The 20581-nt window shown below is 45.7% G+C and overlaps 2 protein-coding genes and 1 long non-coding RNA gene across 3 annotated transcripts in view; 1 reads left to right on the top strand and 2 right to left on the bottom strand.

Moving 5' to 3' along the window:
* LOC117042654 (oocyte zinc finger protein XlCOF6-like) overlaps positions 1-20581 on the top strand; it is a 663370-nt gene that overhangs the window by 221882 nt on the left and 420907 nt on the right. The window lies entirely within an intron of this gene.
* LOC117042618 (zinc finger protein 208-like) overlaps positions 1-20581 on the bottom strand; it is a 48347-nt gene that overhangs the window by 9544 nt on the left and 18222 nt on the right. The window contains exon 5 of the mRNA XM_033142166.1: positions 13434-16098. Within this exon, the coding sequence (XP_032998057.1) occupies positions 13434-16098 (2665 nt within the window). The remainder of the gene's footprint in view (positions 1-13433; positions 16099-20581) is intronic.
* LOC117042854 lies at positions 3848-6143 on the bottom strand. The gene is made up of 2 exons (XR_004426081.1): positions 5915-6143; positions 3848-3917 (listed from the first exon to the last, which is right to left on the bottom strand). It is a non-coding gene; the product is annotated as an uncharacterized LOC117042854 (long non-coding RNA).

Genomic DNA, 20581 nt, shown 5'->3' with positions numbered 1-20581 from the left:
GCTCACTAGAAGGACAGATCCTGAAGTTGAGGCTCCAGTACTTTGGCCACCTCGTGAGAAGAGAAGACTCCCTGGAAAAGACCCTGATGTTGGGAAAGATGGAGGGCACAAGGAGAAGGGGAGACAAAGGATGAGATGGTTGGACAGTGTTTTCGGAGCTACTAACATGGGTTTGGCCAAACTGCGGGAGGCAGTGAAGGATAGGCGTGCCTGGCGTGCTTTGGTCCATGGGGTCACGAAGAGTCGGACACGACTGAACAACTGAACAACAACAACAACTTTGCAAAAGATAAGACGAAAACCGAAGATAGCATGTTTTAACTTTTGGGCTCAGGTTCTTGTGAGGGTTGGAGTGGGTTAAAAAGGATATGTCTCTGCTATCTTTCTCCTTATATGGTTAAGACGGACAGATCTGGATGTTGGGGTAATGGGGAAATGTCAAGAATTATTAGCCAAAAATTTTGAGACCGGAGGGAGGGAAGAGTGCAGAAAAAAGAAGAATTTAGGAGTAGAAAACTAATTTAAGTAGGGGAAAATTTGATAAGGGTTTCAGAAAATTTCAGAAGTACTTAGGAGCCGAAGTTGAGTATAAATTATTAGGACTTAAGTCTGATATTGTATGATTATGTTTAAAAGATAAGGAGATAACATATTGTGAATAGGTAAAAATAGATCTGACCATGAATTAGGAAAACTGGTAAAGAGGATAGATAATGAATTCAACCGGGGGGGGGGGGGGATCTGAGGAAGTCAATTGACAATGAAACTGAGGAAAGGAAGAATGTTTGCCCTAAGGAAAAGGGCCAGACCTAAAGCAATGATTCTCTGCATGTTAAATATGTTAAATTTGCTCCTGTGAGAGAGGGGTTTGGATAATTGCTTCCCTCAGTGGGAGGGGGAGAGGATGAAAAAAATTTAACTGCTATGTAATGCACTTAAAATTGTCTATATATATATATATATATGTTGGAGGATTGGGAAAGGTTGTGGAAAAAGGGAGTTAAGTTCACCGCATGTAATGTGTCGAAAGAAAATATGATGAAAATGATGTATAGATGGTAGCTAAAATGTATCATACATATGATAATAAATGATGGAAATGTAAAGAGAAAGAAGGAACCTTTTACCATATGTGGTGGACGTGCCCAAAAGTAAAAGACTTTTGGGAAAAGATATATAATGAGTTGAAAAAAGTGTTTAAAAACACATTTATTAAAAAAACTCAGAAGCTTTTTACTTGGAATAATAGGGGGAGAAATTCCCAAAAAAGATATGATTCTTTTTGTATGCCACAACAGCTGTGAGATTATTACTTGTCAAAAACTGGAAAACACAGGACATTCCAACTATAGAAGACTGGCAAATAAAGATGCTTGAATTCATGAAATGACTGGACGGGTCCGTGACCAGAAAGAGGAGATGGTGAAAGAAGCCTGGAAGAAATTTAGAGTTTATCTAAAAAAAAATTGTAATATTTGAAAAATAGAAAATATTTTGGAAGTAAATAAAGGCTTAGGATTCTAATTTAAATATAGCTTTAGAAAAATTTATGGTTAGACAAGTTGGAAGAAGTAAAGAAAGATGTTATATAAAATGAATGATATTATAATTAGGAATTTGGATAACTGCTAAAGATGAAATATACTGGTAATGAAATTCAGATGGAAGGGATTAGAGGAAGTCATGTTATTAGGTGAGGAAAGTTATGAATAACAAAGTATACATATTTTGTATTGCGGACTGTTTTGTATTTTTATCTTGTTTTTATATGTATGTTATATTTGTTTTCATGCTTGTGGTATAAAATGAATAAAAATATATTTTTTTAAAAAGAGAAAAACATGAAACTCTCTGTTGCTGACTGCTCTCTAAGTCAGGCTATATTTCTGGGGTTTGGGCTGGTGTGTTCATGACACTGGGTGAGTTAATATTGTTAAATAGCTTTTGGACACTGTAGGCCACTATCCTATACACGGTAACATGGAAGTAAGTAACTTTGCCGAACAATCCTCAAAAACTGTGCCTATTTGTAAAGCATCTTTTCAGGCTACGATTCAGTCATCTGAACCTTATCTTAATAAATCTTGCAACAACCTTGCAAGGGAGGCCTGTGGTATTCTATTTGAACTGCACATAGCAGTGCTGAGGCTGCAAGATGTGCCAAGATTTTTTAAAAAATACTTACATAACCAAAATGCCTTGTTGTAACAATAGTTAAACATAATCTAGTATGCGGCAGCTAGACTGGTGACTGGGAGCAGCCACCGAGACCACATAATATTGGTCTTGAAAGACCTACATTAGCTCCCAGTACATTTCCGAGCACAATTCAAAGCATTGGTGCTGACCTTTAAAGCCCTAAATGGCCTCGGTCCAGTATACCTGAAGGAGCGTCTCCACCCCCATCGTTCTGCCCAGACACTGAGATCCAGTGCCGAGGGCCTTCTGACGGTTCCCTCGCTGCGAGAAACCAAGTTACAGGGAACCAGGCAGAGGGCCTTTTGGGTAGTGGCACCCGCCCTGTGGAACACCCTCCCACCAGATGTCAAAGAGAAAACCAACTACCAGACTTTTAGGAGACATCTGAAGGCAGCCCTGTTTAGGGAAGCTTTTAATGTTTTATAGACTATTGTATTTTAACATTCTGTTGAAAGCCGCCCAGAGTGGCTGGGGAAACCCAGCCAGATGGGCGGGGTATAAATAATAAATTATTGTTATTGTTGTTGTTATATAGTATATAAATAAATAATATTTATTAGCCATTACATTCGTAACAGAAAGAAGGCTAAATTATATATTAATATATTTATGTTAGACTTCCCAATCTCATCTCTCCATTAAACCAAATCAAATAAATTTAAGTCAAAAAGAGTATGACACTGACATCGACAACTCTGTTACTGTAGATCATTCATGTAATTTCACATATTGCTTTACTACTATATTATATTAGAATTGGACAAGAGTTATTCCAATGCAAGGACCGTATTGGAGTACAAAAAGCTATCCCATTCCTCAATAAATCTATTCCTTGGATTATCTTTAAATTTTTTTCAGAAAGGTAAGCCAACTCAATATATTCTAAAATTTTATAAAACCAATCTTTTTCGCTAGGTGTTGTTTCATTCTTCCAATGTGACGCCACTAGGATTCTTGCAGCTGTTGAGGAATATAAAAAGAAGTTCCTCATCTTGTTGGGTATATCAGGCGTTGTTATACCTAACGTGCCAAGATTTTTACCTCAGTGGGGAGAAAAGAGCATTTTGGAAATGAAGGCAATTTAGAGGAGTAAAATGGGGGTTGGTGGAAGGACCACTCTTCTGACATACCGGTAGCTTCAGCTGCGTAGGTAAAGTAAGAACATCAGGAGATATGATTACAAACCTCCCATGTATAATAAGGTTTGGTCTAACAGAAAGTGCAGGGAGGAGCAATATTCACCACCATAGCTAAACAGAATCTCCATGTCTAGAGGCAGTGGGCCTCTGACCTCCAGGTGCTGGAAACCAAGGTGAGAGGAGGTCACTTACCTTTCCTAGAAGCCCCTCAGTGTCTGGGAGCAGGGTCTGGTCTGTCCCCCCTGCTCTCCCACTGGGCCACTGGCTGGTATCCGCAGCTCCCCTGAATGAGGCCAGGAGGACACCATCCCCAGAGTGGGGAGGACTGGGAGCTTGTGGGGTTTCCCAGCTTGAACGAGGGGGGTGCATCGTCTTCAGGCAATCCTGCCACTGGGCATCCCAGTGCTGCTGCAGCTCCTCCTCCTCTGGCTCCTGCTTAATCTGACGTAAATCTTCCTGAGGCAGAAGATCCCTGAAGGTCTCAACTTAGCCGGCAGGAGATCTTTTTCCTTTGGATTCCAGGCTCTCCCTTCAAATGGGTCTCCTCGGTCCCTGCTCTTCCATTTTTACACTACCCTGCTGGAAAAGAAATAAATACCAGTGTAGAATAAAAGTCAAGAATAAAAACAAAAGCACATTTTTTAACCATTAGCCAGATTTTGAAATATATTATCACTCTTTCTATTTCTGATGTTCAGGCTGTGAATGACAATGTCGCCCAAACGACCCCACCCTTGGACGAGAGGAAGTTATCCAAACACCCGAGGATACCCCAAGGTTTACGGAAGTACAAATAATATTTGGGGGTGGGAGGACCAAGGCAGTGGTAGGGAAATCCAAAAACAACTCAGTGAGAGGACTGAACATGTTCAGTGACCAGGGAATACTGATCCTGGCAGCAACTTCTAGCATGTTGGAAAGGAAACAACAGATCTTTGTACATGACTAAGGCTGCGATAGACCCACCTAACATTTAAAATATATGCCTTCACCCAAGAAATCCTGCGAGCTGGTTTGTTAAGGGTGCTGAGAACTGTAGCAATAAACTACAGTTCCCATGATTCTCTGGGGGGAAGCACCATGCTTTAAATGTATGGTGTCTGTACAGCCTAAGAAATAAACAAACAAAAGGAATATTGACCAACAATATTTAAAGCATGGTGCATGCCTTTGGATACATTGGCCACACAGCTCAGTGGAATGCGGCCTCCAGAATCAATGCAGCTTTAAGCCCATAAATGTTCCTGTTGCTCTATAGGAAAGAACAATAAAATCTGAGGCTATCAGGAGGAGAGAACTCCTGGATCTACAGAGTTAATGTTTTCAACATCCTATGGAAACAAACTGCATTGAGATTTCTCTCTAATTACTTTGAGATTTCCCCCCCCCCTTAAAAATATGAAGTATAGAAATGAAATGAGTAATAATCTGAACATTAATAACTAATTTGAATTGTTCCTTAGTCTTTTACAATACTGTCTTCGATGTTTTCATCACCATTAATTCATTTCCATATGCCAATTCTAAAGAATCCTCCTTTCCTCTGCATTTTCAAAACAGTCACCCGCTTCAACCCTCAGCTGTACTACTGGGGAAGGTGGTAGATAAAACCTTTAAAGAAACAGACTTAAGCCTCTCTCACTTATTTTCACGCAGACACAAGAGGTCACTGGTTTTGATAGCTTGGGAAAAGATCAGATGCGTTCTCTGGAGAACAGATCTATTAGCTGTCCTTTTAGGCATAACTGGTCAACAGAACCTCCATGTGTAGGCACAGTGTACATTGATTTGGGGCAGGCAAAAGCAGCCATTTCCTTGCTAAATGAATCTGATGCGCATCATTGCCACAAAATGCGGTGGTGGTGGTGGTGGTGGCTTAGAGAGCTTTAAAAGGCCATTCATGAAGTAGGGCGATAGGTTTATCAATGGCATTGGCAGAGGAAAGGGGGGGCAGCAGTAGTGGCGTGCAAAGGGTGCCACGGGGCTGCAGAGTGAGAGGGGTCCCTCCCTGCTGCACTGCTCTTCCTCGCCTTCCCTCTCCGCCGGTGGGAGAGCGTGAGCTTGTGCCTGTGCTGCCGCCCCCTCAACCCACTCATCGCCCTTGCAGCCACCGCAGGGAGGCAGAAGCAGGCGAGAGGGAAGGACAGTCGGAGCGGAGGGAGGACCGTGGAAGAGGAAGGGGCTCCCCGATGAGGGACAGGGAGAGGGGCGGCAAACTCAGGGAGACAGGAGCCCCAGGCACGCCGCTGATCAGTGGGCGACTATAGACAGCCTCCATCGCGAAGCAGCAGCTGCCTTGGACCCCTCATTGTGCCCCTTGAGCTCAACATCGTCTATATAGGACTGAAGGGAGCAGCTCCCCGGGGTCTTAGGCAGGGTCCGTGGCAGCCTTACACTGAGATGTTTGCCCCTGTGCCCTCCTGCAGATGCCCTGCCCCCGAGCTAAGCCCCTTCCCCTTCCTGCCCGGTTGGGGGGCGCCCTGCAGACTCCGGGTAGACTAGGGGCCTGATCCTGCCAGGCGAGGCGCACGTGCTCTCTTCCTCCACCCTCCTGCCCCCCCCCCCGCCTCCTGCACCTCTGACTCCTCGCTCCGTCCCTGCACCGGAATCCGGCTCCTCTCCGGGGAAACTCGCCAGGCCACTGCCCGCTGCTCCTCCGCTCTCCTCGGCGGGGGGACAGGAAAGAGCAGCCGCTCTCGAGTCCCCCTGCCTGGCCCCGTTTCCTGCCTCTCTGAGCATCGGAGCTCGCTGGCTGTGGGTTGGGCCCTGGGAGGCTGCAAGGCTGGATGCGCCCCCTTGCAAGGCGAAGGCATCGTGCATGCTGCGAGAGCTCCCTGCTGCTTCCCCTGCCCTCGTATTTGCAGCCCTCTGCTTCTGATCCTGGAGGTTCTGCTCTTAACGGTCAGGGCAAATAGATCAACCCTATCAGATTTGGTTACAGGTAGGTAGCCGTGTTGGTCTGCCATAGTCAAAACAAAATAAAAAATAAAAAAATTATTCCAGTAGCACCTTAGAGACCAACTAAGTTTGATTTTTTTTTTATTTTTTTATTTTGTTTTGCTTATCAGATTTGGTCCACTCCCAGCTCTGGAGCAGCAAGGAACAAGCTTTTGCCACCCTTCTCTAGGGGTCTCTTGTATCCCCGTGTACACAAATCGTGGAGCTGTAGTAGAGCATGCATGAGGTGCTTAATATCAGGGTTGTGGGTTCGAGCCCCATTTAAAATAAAGTGGAAATAAAGTTTATGTTGCACAAATAAGTCTCCTTGTGATCAGGTGTGCAGTCACTGGTTTCTAAAACCTCATCCTTAAAAATTCCTGAAATTTCAGGAAGCTGGGACGATGCCACCCTGCAGCCTGGGCTGAATGCCTTGCTGCAGGAGGCAGTCCAGTTTCCAGCTCTGCTGGCTGGGCTCATGCAATCACTTAGCTCCAGCAACAGGTGCCAGGGTCCGGCCCTGTTATCTTTCCATACCCTCCAACATTTCTTCAATAAAAATAGGGTCATCCTGTTCTGTAATGATAATTTTACATTTATACCCCACACATCTTATTAGGTTGCCCTAGCACTCTGAACAGCTTCCAACATACACTGTATATAAAATCATAATAAAACTCACTCACTCACTCTCACAAACAACCCCAGTTTGTAAGATTGGCAAGTTTATACAATTTGCTTATAATACCAGCCACTCTTGGACTTTATATGCCCAATCCTAAGTGTAGAGCCTCCAGCCACAGGAATCGTGTATCATGATAACGGGTACTTTGTCCCTTAAACCCACCAAACTGGGGAGGTGCATGCATTTATTGTGTTTTTTGCTGGTGGAATGTATCATTCTGACCCTGTCTATAAAAAATAAAAGTAAAAGAAACAATTTAAATATGTGAATTATAAATAATTATGGGAAGCTTTTCCATTCCCCTTGACCCATTTTTCTGGATTGGTGTGCAACATCATTATCATCAATTATTTCTGCTGTGGAAATAACACCCAAGATTTAAAAGCCTGGAGGAAGAAAATCTGCCCCCACTACTTTATGAAAAGGATTCAAAAAATAAAGAGCTGCATTGGAGAAGGCCTCACCCCTTCCTTCTTGTCTCCTCTCCATCTTTTGCTCTTTCTTCCTACACCATCCATCTATCCATGTCCCCATCTCCTCTCCCCTGGAACTCACCAGATTTCGCCAAGGGTCCTAGGAGGGAATGCTCAGAGGTTGTGGGGAGGGATGCAGGAGACAGCCTGACCAGGTCAACTGTCCATCTTCCTCCCTCCATCCTGGTCAGTCTCAGCTAGGTTTGCAGGTTCAGCTGCACAAGGAGTGCAGAAGCCAAAGCAAGTTGCAGCTTCCTGGGATGGAGGGAGGAAGAAGAAAAGGGAGTTTCAGAACCCCTGCAGGGAGTCTCCTGCTCAAGACACTCTGCTGCTCCTGTAGAAACACCTTTGGCCATTCCTTTCACCTGCCTGTCCCACCTCCCTTCCGAAGGCTGGCATGGTATGCACAGTAGTGGCCTGAGAGTAGATCTCTTGGAACTTAAGAGTTACTCTGCAAAGGACTGCTCTGAATACATGGGTGGCCCTTGAATGGAGAAGAAGGAAGCCACTTGCTTGCATCGGGACCCCCTGGGAGAGGCGGGGGATCCGCCCACTGCTCCCTCTGCCCTCGCTGTCTCCTCCTCTGTCCACCAGCTCTCCTCCTGCCCTGCAAACACCCTTTGCTCTTGTTCCTCAGGGCACAGAGGCGGCTGATGGAAATTTCCCAGAAAAGCTGGACCCAGGGGCATCGTAGGGTGGGGGCGGGCCGCCCCTCGTGCCGCCCCTAGGTGGGCGTAACATTTTGGCGCGTGGGGGTGACTTGCGGCGGCCCCTCCCACCACTCCCACGTGCGCCGCTCCCTCCGTCACCCCGGGAGCAGCAGCGCTGCACGGACGGGGTGCTTGCTCGGCCGAGCGAGCACCCCGTTCCTGCAGCGCTGCTCCTCCCGGGGTGACCGGTGGTGCGTGGGGAGTGGTGGGAGGGGCCGCCGCAAGTCACCCCCACACACCGTCGCTCGCTCCGTCACCGTGGGAGCAGCAGCGGCGCACAGTGTGTGCGGTGCTGCTGCTCCCGGGGCGACGGAACGAACGGCGGCACGTGGGGTGACAAGCGGCGGCCCCTCCCACCACTCCCACGCGCCGCCGCTCGTCACCCCGGGAGCAGCAGCGCTGCACGGACGGGGTGCTTGCTCGGCCGAGCGAGCACCCCGTTCCTGCAGCGCTGCTCCTCCCTGGGTGACCGGTGGGGAGTGGTGGGAGGGGCTGCCGCAAGTCACCCCCACGCACCGCCGCTCGCTCCGTCACCGTGGGAGCAGCAGCGGTGCAGTGTGTGCGGTGCTGCTGCTCCCGGGGCGACGGAATGAACGGCGGCACGTGGGGTGACAAGCGGCGGTCCCTCCCATCACTCCCCACGCGCCGCCGCGCCGCTCCCTGCCCGCTGTGCTCAGAGAGCGGAGCCCGGGGCGAAAGGACAGGGGCAGGCCCGCTGGCCCAACCCCTCTCCTTTCCCCGGGACGGCTCCGCTCACGGAGCGCAGCGGGAGAGGGGCAGGCCAACTGGCCCGCGCGGAGGCGTTCCGTGCGCATGCGTCATGACGTCATGCGCACGGAGCGACGCCCTGCCCCCATGGGTGCCACTGGGCTTGCCGCCTCCAGCAGCCCAGTGGCTAGCGACGCCCCTGGCTGGACCAAGGCCTTTAGCCACAGCCCTGACCAAATAACTGAGCTTTTTCTTCTCTCCCTCTCCACCTCCCACATTCACAATGAATCTGTCTCCCACTCCTCAATCCCTTCCACTAATCTCCCTTAGCCCTAATTCTTTCACACATTCCTTTAAAACATTTCTGTGAACTAAGAAACACAAAAAACACCCTCACTGGTCACCTTCCACAGGTCAAAAGCCAATGCAGAAAATAAAACAGTTCAAAACAAGTACACAAGAGCACAGAAAATAGGAGAATATGAGTTTTAAAAGGAATCCCAAATGAACATTTAACACAGAGACCTTTTCATTCAGCTGGAAAATGCTATCAGTAAAAAGGTATGGATTATGCAAAGTTCAAGTAGTGAGCACATGAAATGCTGATCCACAATAAAAGGGCACCCCATCTGTCAGGGAACCGTTGTTACCAGCGGGGTGGTTCAGGGGCTGTGGGAATACAGAGAGCCCCAGTGCCGGTGCGGGGGGGACGGGACAGCAACACCTCCAGTAGGGAAAGCGGGACGTTCTGTAGCAGGGAGGAGAGGCAAGAAGCAAGCCAGGTGAGGAGGGGGCTTGGGGATGCTAGAGCCCCAGTGCTCACCCAGCCAGGCTGGCAAGGAGGGAGGCACGGAGTTTCCATTGCCCCAATTGCATAGAGGGGTGAAATGCAAAGAGGGGAGGAGGAGATTTGGGGTGCCGAACTTCTTTTGCTGGGGGACCTCCAGAAAACCGCCACTTCCGGAATCTGAGACTAAGACGGTCATGGAATTTTGAGCTCTACACTGTACAAATTTGCACTATTAAAACTGTAAACAGACAGAAGAGTCCTGCCTCATTACTCATGAGAAACCACCACAGAAACCTTACACCAACATTTTGGCAGTGAAGGGCTGTAACGGATCAGCCCTTAGTCTGGGTATGGTCAGGAGCCCAGCGTATTAGGAGTTAACACCCACTCTATGTGACTAGCAGCTCACTCGCAGGAGGTGGGGCTTTTTGCCCTTTAAAAAGGGGGAAATGGCAGTTGGTCAGGTGGGTGAGAGGGTTGGAGAGAGATCGTGAGAGATTAGGCTTTGGGGAATGGGAGGAAAGGTCTTTACCATTGCTATGTTGTAACAAAGCTGAATTACATGAGAAGATTTGTAACAGTATTAACCCTGGACATCCATGTTTTCAAGTTACCTCAATAAAGTTAAATGTGTTTCAACGTTCGTTGACTCTGGCAGTGTATCAGTGCCTTAAGAGGTGTGACTAAGAGGAGAGAACAAAGTTTTCCTGTGGAAGAGGAAACGGTTTGCTTATTCTCCTGTCATACAGAGGGCTGGGCAGTGAAGCCAAAGGTGCCACGCAGTTGCCAAAAAGTTGAGGCAAACTGCAGTAGTTGGGAACCCAGGGAGGGAGATCCCATAGGTGGCAAGAGGTTTTCAAACGTGAAGCACTGAGGTACCCCAGAGACCTCTCCCATATGAACACTTTAGGATTCATTCTAGTCGTCAGTGAAACCTAGGGAGAGACACAGTTGGGGAAGCATCGAAAGGGAGGGATCGGGAATATGGATCCCTCACAAGGGCGAACCTCAAAACTCAACAGATTCATCACACACCTTGAGCATTCCAGATTGACACTCTCTTCCTGTTTATCTAGCAACAACTTGCCACTTATATTGTACATTTAGCACATGTGACCTTCATTATTTAATACATATATATGTGTATACAAATTTACGTACAAACACTAGAACATCTCACACATTCCATGTATTTACAACTGATTGCCCCCTTTATTAGTTTCTTGTTGTAAGTGAACCCTGAGTGGAACACTCCATACATTTATATGGTTTCCCCCCATGTGAATTTGCTAATGAAAATTAAGATCTCCACTCCCTCTGAAGCACATTCCAAATTCAATACATCTGTAGTTTTCATCGTGTGTGTTTGCTGATGTTTTCTAAGGTGTCCATTTTGCTTTGGAAGAATTTATTGACATTTTCAAAACAAAACTTAAACCCACACCCACACCTACAAATATAAAACATATATAAAATATTGCCATGATTCTTCTTCTTATTCATATACATAAAGAAAATTTCTATTTCTGAATCTTGACAGTTGACTTCCCCTGCCTTTTCACCTTCGGTTTTATATCCATAATCTACTTTAATAACAACATCACTCTAAAAATTCAATTCCTTTAGAAAAAAAAACAATCATCTTAATCTATAACAACTCATAATAAACACTCATCTTATTCTATAATAGTTAATATTAAATCCTTAAGTCTTAACAGATTATTCTTATAACAAATCAATACTAATTTCTTCTATCCCATATACTGCTGCTAGTAACATAAAATCCCAAATATCCCTTTTCTTAAACAGAATAAAACTTACAATCTTCACCCTTCGGTTTCAGAATACCATAACAGACCATTAAAGTTTTACACTTAATAATTCACCCTACTCCCCCTCTGTCCATTGTCCATTTCCATCTATCACCGGAACCAATCTTCCAATTTTCCTCATTTCTTATCCATCCACAGATCCAGGCACATTTCTCAGCCAGCCTTGCATCGAGCATCAAGGTACACATCTCATCTTCTTTCGGCTTCTCCGCTGCAATGCTCCATTCTTCTTCTTTTTGTAGAAATCTTAAATCTTTGTCCCATGCTCCCGAGCTCACACCTCGGGGGCTGGATATAACAATTCTTGCCATCCCGGGGCTGCCACCCCCATAGGACGTGTATTTTTCCCGGAGTCGCCCTGCCGTTTCTCTCCATTCATCCAACATCCCTTTCAGCTCTTTGCCAAGGTTTTCTTCCATGATATCAAAAACTTGGAAAGCCTCCTCTGTGGGAAGTAAACTTTTTTTCATGTCCCCACTCAAGACCTTCAACTTCCGATCAAACAGTTCCAGCATCAAGATAGTAAGCCTTTGTTCATCCGTTAGTCCAGAGTTCAAAACAAGTTCAAAAACAAAGTCCAACATATTGAGGGAGGGGATGGGTATCAAACTACAGTTTCCGTTTCTATGTTCTCCCTATACCAGTAATTTTCCACTTCATCTCCAACTTTTCGCAGCCATTTTCCCTGAAACCAGGGCGCAAAGACCAAAATTTTGAAAGGGGATATTTTCCACAACTTACTCCCCAAGGGAAGAACTAAAGAGTCTCACTTATCAAAGTTCGAATACTTTGTAGCCATCTCTGTAACAGCAGCCTCTTAAACTGGTTATTTTCTTTCTCCCGAAGGGAGGGAGGCAGGCTTCCTTTTCAAACGTCTCCCGGATCGTTAAAAAAGCACAAAAAGTAGTCCAATCATATACTCACGACCACCGGGTTTCTTTAGCTTCAAACATCGCTGGTAGAACTTTGACGCTCGTCGCGGGGGTGACCGCCGCATTTACGTCCCGGTTGGGGCATGTCCCCTATAGCCCGGCTCCGTTGCCCCTTCACCCCCGCTCCCCCTTTACAGGGGGAGCGAGGGAAGGGTTCAGAGCCCTAATGGGCACAGCCGGGGAGCCCGGGGTGCGGGACGCTCTTCCCGCACCCCACCAGAGCCCCGCTTTGCGGTAGCGAGGCTCCAACCGCCGGGACGGACTGGGTCGCCTCGCAGCCAAGGCAACCCACGACCGCTCCGCGATGGCGTCGCCGCCGGAAGTCTAAGGTGTCCATTTTGACTGAAGCTCTTTCCACACTCCATACATTTAAATGGTTTCTTTCTTTTTTTAAAATATATTTATTAAGTTTTAATAAAACAAATGAAAAGACAATTACAACAAAACTTCTACAATAGCAACACTAAAGAAAAAAAACCAACATAAACAAGAACATAAAACAAAAAGCTCATTTCTTAACATAATTCTCACATGGCCAATAGACTTCCTCCTGTCTCCTCTTTCCACATTCCTTATCTATCATCTTTAGTAATTTCTAAACATCTTTCAAAATAATATTTACTAAAACAATTATCTAACTATATACATCTAACTAAATTTTTTAAAACTCAAATTCATCTATCATAAACGCTTAACCTTACTCCAAATCTACAGCTTAGCTTTGCTTCCTAATTATATCTAATTGTCAATCGTATAATTTTTTGAATACAATTTAAATTTCTTCCAGTCTTCTTCCACCGCATCGTCCCTCAGGTCACGAAGTTTCTCGGCCATCTCCGCGAGCTCCATATAGTCCATCATTTTCATCTGCCATTCATCAATCGCTGGTAATTCTTCTGTCTTCCAGTTTTTAGCAATCAAAATTCCTGCTGCTGTTGTGGCACATTTAAATGGTTTCTCACCTGTGTGAGTTCGTTGGTGTATTCTTAATGCTCCACTGCCACTGAAGCTCTTTCCACATTCAATACATTTAAAAGGTTTCTCCCCGTGTGAGTTCGTTGATGTTTTCTAAGTGTCCCACTTCTACTGAAGCTCTTTCCACACTGCACGCATTTAAATGGTTTCACCCCTGTGTGAGTTCTTTGATGTATTCTAAGTGTTTCACTTCTACTGAAGCTCTTTCCACACTGCATACATTCAAATGGTTTCTCCCCCGTATGAGTTTGTTGATGTTTTCTAAGTGTCCCACGTTGACTGAAGCTCTTACCACACTCCATACACTTAAATGGTTTCTCTCCTGTGTGAGTTCGTTGATGTATTCTAAGTTTTCCACTTTCACCGAAGCTCCTACCGCACTCCAAACATTGAAATGGTTTCTCCCCCGTGTGAGTTCGTTGATGTATTCTAAGTGCTCCACTTTCAATGAAGCTCTTTCCACATTCCATACATTTAAATGGTTTCTCCCCTGTGTGAGTTCGTTGATGTCTTCTAAGTGATCCACTGTCACTGAAGCTCTTTCCACATTCAATACATTGAAATGGTTTCTCCCCCGTGTGAGTTCGTTGATGTATTCTAAGTGTTCCATTATCACTGAAGCTCTTTCCACACTGCACACATTCAAATGGTTTCTCCCCTGTGTGAGTTTGTTGATGTATTCTAAGTGTCCCACTTTGACTGAAGCTCTTACCACACTCGATACATTTAAATGGTTTCTCCCCTGTGTGAGTTTGTTGATGTATTCTAAGTGCCCCACTTTGACTGAAGCTTTTACCACACTCCATACATTTAAATGGTTTCTCCCCCGTGTGAGTTCGTTGATGTATTCTAAGTGTTCCATTATCACTGAAGCTCTTTCCACACTCCATACATTTAAATGGTTTCTCCCCCGTGTGAGTTCGTTGATGTATTCTAAGTGTTTGACTTCTCCTGAAGCTCTTTCCACACTGCATACATTCAAATGGTTTCTCCCCCGTATGAGTTTGTTGATGTATTCTAAGTGTTCCATTATCACTGAAGCTCTTTCCACACTGCATACATTCAAATGGTTCCTCCCCCGTATGAGTTTGTTGATGTATTCTAAGTGTTCCATTATCACAGCTCTTTCCACACTGCATACATTCAAATGGTTTCTCCCCTGTGTGAGTTTGTTGATGTATTCTAAGTGCCCCACTTTGACTGAAGCTTTTACCACACTCCATACATTTAAATGGTTTCTCCCCCGTGTGAGTTCGTTGATGTATTCTAAGTGTTTGACTTCTACTGAAGCTCTTTCCACATTCAGTACATTTAAATGGTTTCTCCCCTGTGTGAGTTTCTTCATGTATTCTAAGTGCCCCACTTTGACTGAAGCTTTTACCACACTCCATACATTTAAATGGTTTCTCCCCCGTGTGAGTTCGTTGATGTATTCTAAGTGTTTGACTTCTACTGAAGCTCTTTCCACATTCAATACATTTAAATGGTTTCTCCCCTGTGTGAGTTTCTTGATGTATTCTAAGTGTTTGACTTCTACTGAAGCTCTTTCCACATTCAATACATTTAAATGGTTTCTCCCCCGTGTGAGTTCGTTGATGTATTCTAAGTCTTCCATTATCACTGAAGCTCTTTCCACACTGCACACATTCACATTGTTTCTCCCCTGTGTGAGTTTGTTGATGTATTCTAAGTGTCCCACTTTGACTGAAGCACTTTCCACATTCCATACATTTAAATGGTTTCTCCCCCGTGTGAGTTCGTTGATGTATTCTAAGTGTTTGACTTCTACTGAAGCTCTTTCCACATTCAATACATTTAAATGGTTTCTCCCCCGTGTGAGTTCGTTGATGTATTCTAAGTGTTTCACTTCTACTAAAGCTCTTTCCACACTGCATACATTCAAATGGTTTCTCCCCCGTGTGAGTTTGCTGATGTTTTCTAAGTGTCCCACTTTGACTGAAGCTCTTTCCACACTCCATACATTTAAATGGTTTCTCCCCCGTGTGAGTTCGTTGATGTATTCTAAGTTTTCCACTTTCACCGAAGCTCCTACCGCATTCCAAACATTTAAATGGTTTCTCCCCCGTGTGAGTTCGTTGATGTATTCTAAGTGCTCCATTTTCAATGAAGCTCTTACTGCACTCCATACATTTAAATGGTTTCTCCCCTGTGTGAGTTCGTTGATGTATTCTAAGTGATCCACTGTCACTGAAGCTCTTTCCACATTCAATACATTTAAATGGTTTCTCCCCCGTGTGAGTTCGTTGATGTATTCTAAGTGATCCACTGTCACTGAAGCTGTTTCCACATTCAATACATTTAAATGGTTTCTCCCCCGTGTGAGTTCGTTGATGTTTTCTAAGTGTCCCACTTTGGCTGAAGCTCTTTCCACACTCCATACATTTAAATGGTTTCTCCCCCGTGTGAGTTCGTTGATGTATTCTAAGTTTTCCACTTTCACCGAAGCTCCTACCGCATTCCAAACATTTAAATGGTTTCTCCCCTGTGTGAGTTCGTTGATGTATTCTAAGTGATCCACTGTCACTGAAGCTGTTTCCACATTCAATACATTTAAATGGTTTCTCCCCCGTGTGAGTTCGTTGATGTTTTCTAAGTGTCCCACTTTGACTGAAGCTCTTACCACACTCCATACATTTAAATGGTTTCTCCCCTGTGTGAGTTTGTTGATGTATTCTAAGTGTTTCACTTCTCCTGAAGCTCTTACTGCACTCCATACATTTAAATGGTTTTTCCCCTTTGTGAGTTCGTTGATGTCTTCCAAGTGTTCCACTATCACGGAAGCTCTTTCGATCCTGCATACATTCAAATGGTTTGTCCCCCGTGTGAGTTCTTTGATGTATTCTAAGTGTTTCACTTCTACTGAAGCTGTTTCCACACTGCATACATTCAAATTGTTTCTCCCCTGTGTGAGTTCGTTGATGTATTCTAAGATCTCCACTTTGACTGTAGCTCTTTCCACATTCCATACATTTAAATGGTTTCTCCCCCGTGTGAGTTCGTTGGTGTGTTCTAAGTTTTCCAATTTCAATGAAGTTCTTTCCACATTCAATGCATTTAAATGGTTTGTCCCCTGTGTGAGTTCGTTGGTGTTTCCTCAGTCTTCCACTGTGAGTAAAGCACATCCCACATTCCATGCATTTAAACTGTTTCTTTGTTCTTCCCAATGAATTCACAGATGGCTCCATAGAATTCTCACCTGTTTGTGATGGGGGGGGGGGACAGAATCCAGTTAGATTTTCAAGAAAGACACAAAGGGAACTGAACACCCCTCAATCCCAATCTGCACCTTCTCTTATTGTAACACTGTCTCCATTTTCCACTGTCCTCTCTATTTTCCAAGTTTTTTGCAAAGTAGATGAGATAATGGCAAGAGCAACACAAGATTACTCCATTCACATAATAAAGCAGCACCACGTTATAATACAGATCTATGGTGGAATTGGCTTATTAGACACATCTCTGTAGTTTTATTTTCAAGTGAGGAAATGATTTTAGGCTCGAGTAGAAGCCTCTCATCTGAGTAATAAGTAAAACTTAAGTGTTATTATGCCACATGTAACTGTAAAAATATTGCAATATATTAGAACATAAGAAGAGCCTGCTGGATTGGGCAAAGGGCCACCTAGTCTAGCATCCTGTTCTCAGAGGCCAAACAGATGCTTCTGCAAAACCAGCAAGCAGGATTTCAGCACAAGAGTCCTCTCTGCCCTCCTGTTCTTTCCAGTAACTTGTATTAAGAAGCATTATTGCCTAGGACCATGAGGGCAGAACACAGCCATCAGTTTAATTCTTTCTTTTCAAGCTATCCAAGCTGCTGGCCATCACTGTCTCCTGTAGGATGGAAGTCCATAGACTAACTATGCTTTTGTTGATTCATCTTTTGTAGCCCTGGAAGGCTGATAAATGTATTATGGCCTAAGCTTTTGTGGGCTGCACTCTGACGAAGTGGACTCTTGACCAGGAAATCTGGTGCCACTATCAACTTGTGAGTCTCTTTGTTGGATTTGTGTACTTACTTTGAAATTTGTACCAATTTGTATCTCCATTGAAGCTTAGAGACGGACAAAATTACAGCGGTGCTATAAATTATTATCCCATTCATTCACTCTCATACACAACCCCAGTCTGTTAGATTGGCAAGTTTACACAATTCACTTATCCTTCTTCTTCCTAGCCCTCCCTCCACACTAGACATGCTGTTGGGATTCTGGTTAACAAAGGGTTAACAATCCACAGGATATGCGTTCTTACGCTGGGTGTGACGCCTTTATTTATGAGCTCCCTGTCTTTGTGCATTTGTTGGGAGTGGGAGTTGGTTTTGAGTTGGAGTGAGGTGGAGTTAGTTTCGTTTTTGACCATGTGAAGAGAAGTAGCAATGCTGCTAGCTTCTCCTGGTCAAGCTTTTGTTTTGCTTGAATAAAGCTTCTTAGAAATAGAAGAAGCAGTGTCCTGCAATTTGCTGGGACATATACACCCAGGCTGCCACAATTCTTGCTGCACATATACTTTGCTGGAGTGGCCGAAGAAGCGCAGAGGAAGAGTGCCGGCGTCATAAATGTCGAAGCTTGATCGTAAATCTGGTTAGTTACAGCTCTAACCAGCATAACTCCACGGGTCATTAAGTTTATGACCCTCATTACTGCATACATGCTTACAGACTCAGGGCTTCTGTGTATACCCATGGCACGCAAAACATCACAGGGAAGTAAACTATGGGAGGAATTCAGTTTTGTGCTATGTCAATCACTCCATCACAGAAAGCATGTCAGCTTCCTAGATGTTGTCCCTCTCCTCTCTTCATGCATTTAACGTTGCATCTACTTTGGTTCCAAGAGAAGTTTTCTGCTTAGGGGCTGATCATTGGGCCACGGGTGTCACGAGGGGGGCGGTGCACCCCGGGTTCCAGGGGAGGGGGTGACACTTGGGCCAGCCCCGCCCTGAGCAAGCTGTGGAATAAAGCTGCTCCGCGGGCGGCCCATCCGGGGTCCGCCCACCGGCGCCAATATGGGGCTGCACCGCACGATCGGCGGATTGTGGGGCTGCCCTGTCTGGCTGCCCCAGGAGACGGTGGGTCACCGCAGGAGTAGCGCCGGTGGGATGGACTGCGCATGCCCAAATATCCGGGCATGCGTAGTCCACCTCAGCCGAAGCTGCTACTCCAGTGGCGGCCGAGTGACCCACTGAGTGAGTGCTGGCTCGTGGGGCTTCCCCATCTGTGCTGCTTTAAAGCAGCACGGACGGTTAGCCCTAGGAGCTGGCGCTCGCTTGGAAAGTCACCACGGGAGCAGCAGCGCCGGCAGGATGGGCGGAGCCAGGCGGGCCAGCGAGGAGGGGCATCACGCCAGCCACAAGTGTGACGCCCCTCCTCGCTGGTCCAGGCAGAGGCGTTGTTCAGTGCGCATGCGTCATGACGTCATGTTGGAAAAGGCTAACTCAGAGGTTATGGCAATCCCATTGTCTGAGAATTTCAGGCAAGGGAAAAGAAATTGAAAAAGCACCCAAGAACCCAGACCCCAACCTTTATCCAGAAAGCTGGCCTCTTCTTCACTCTCACCCTCAGCCTTTGCAGAGAGATGGATGTTCTCTGTGGCCAAGGGATCTTGCTCAGACTTTGGAGAATTAATAACCACATCTTCCACAGGCCACGATTCCTGGAACAGAGATCAGGATGCAGATTAGGACATCATGAAAAGTTCAAGAAGCTGATTGGCAGAGACCCTAGGTGGGTTAATAATGCTAAGCAGCTTTTGGACAGAACTACAGGCTGCCATCCCATACATGCTTACATGGAAGTAAGTCCCACTGAACTGAATGTGGCTTGCTTCCGAGTAGGCATCTGCAGGACTGCCCTGTTAAAGAATATTCAGAATGCTTCACATGTGTTGGTCCATTCTGAACTATTGTGTCTCGACTCAGTGAGGAGGGATATGAAGAAGCCTTTCACCTGACTGCACAGCCCCTTTGCAGTGGGAACAGTCAAACCACGAAGCCACTGATCAACCAGAGTTCCCTGTTTTGACCAAACACAGTTTGAAATTAGCTTAATATCCTGGCTTGTTCCAAATCTGGCACCTGTGGTTTCCTGGTTTGGGCAAAATGGAAAGTTTCCTAGTTACGGCTCATAAGAGACTGTTTCATCACAGTTCACCATCAGGGCCGGCCCAATCATGAGGTAAGCTGGGACAATTGGTTCAGGTGGCAGATGCAGGGGGAGATGGGGCTACCACATTCCCAGTTCTCCTGTTTGTTAGCCTTGCTGCCAGTGCAGGACCACAGCTGGTAAATTTGTGAAGCTACCCATGCAGAGTCCTTCTCTTTTGCCCTCTCTCACTAAAGAATCCTTCCTGGATTCAACTTAGGCTTCAGTGCAACTTTGTACCTATTTGTAACACAGCTTCGCAGGCTGCAATTCAGTCATCTGAACCTGGCCATTATCATAATAAATATTGCAACAACCTTGCAAGGTAGGCCAGTGTTATTCTATTTGCACTACACATGGCAGTGCTGCTGAGGCTGCAAGACATGCCGAGATTTTAACCTCAGTGGGGAGCAAAGAGCATTTTGGAAATTGAGGCAATTTAGATGAGGAAAACAGGGGTTGGTGGAAGGACCCCTCTTCTGACATTGATTCTGCTCTGATGAAATTCAGAGTTCCCTGCAGCTGCTTTGGTAAAGTAAGAAGATTAGAAGATCGCAAACATGTAAAGTTTGGTCTAGCAAGCCTTTTTAAAGTGGATTAGAGAGAAAGTGCAGGGAGGAGGAATATTCACCACCATAGCTAAACATAACCTCCATGTCTAGAGGCACTGGACCTGTGACCTCCAGATGCTGGAAACCCAGGTGAGAGGATGGCACTTACCTTTCCCGGAAGCCCCTGAGTGTCTTGGAGCAGGGTCTGGTCTGTCCCCCCTGCTCTCCCGCTGGGCCACCGGCTGGCATCTGCAGCTCCCCTGATGGAGGCCGGAAGGACACCATCAATGGAGTGGGGAGGACTTGAACGAGGGGGATGCATTGTCTTTAGGAAATCCTGCCACTGGGCATCCCAGTGCTTCTGCGGCTGCCCGTCTTCCGCCTCCTGCTTAATTGGACGTAAATCTTCCCGTGGTAGAAGATCCCTGATCGTCCCAACTTGGTCCGCAGGAGATTTTTTCCCTTTGGACTCCAGTCTTTTCCTCTTTGG

The sequence above is a fragment of the Lacerta agilis genome, chromosome 2 (assembly GCF_009819535.1).
Source record: "Lacerta agilis isolate rLacAgi1 chromosome 2, rLacAgi1.pri, whole genome shotgun sequence".
NCBI lineage: Eukaryota > Metazoa > Chordata > Lepidosauria > Squamata > Lacertidae > Lacerta > Lacerta agilis.
The sequence above is the reverse complement of the archived record's forward strand: the minus strand, read 5'-3'. Positions and strand labels throughout refer to the sequence as shown.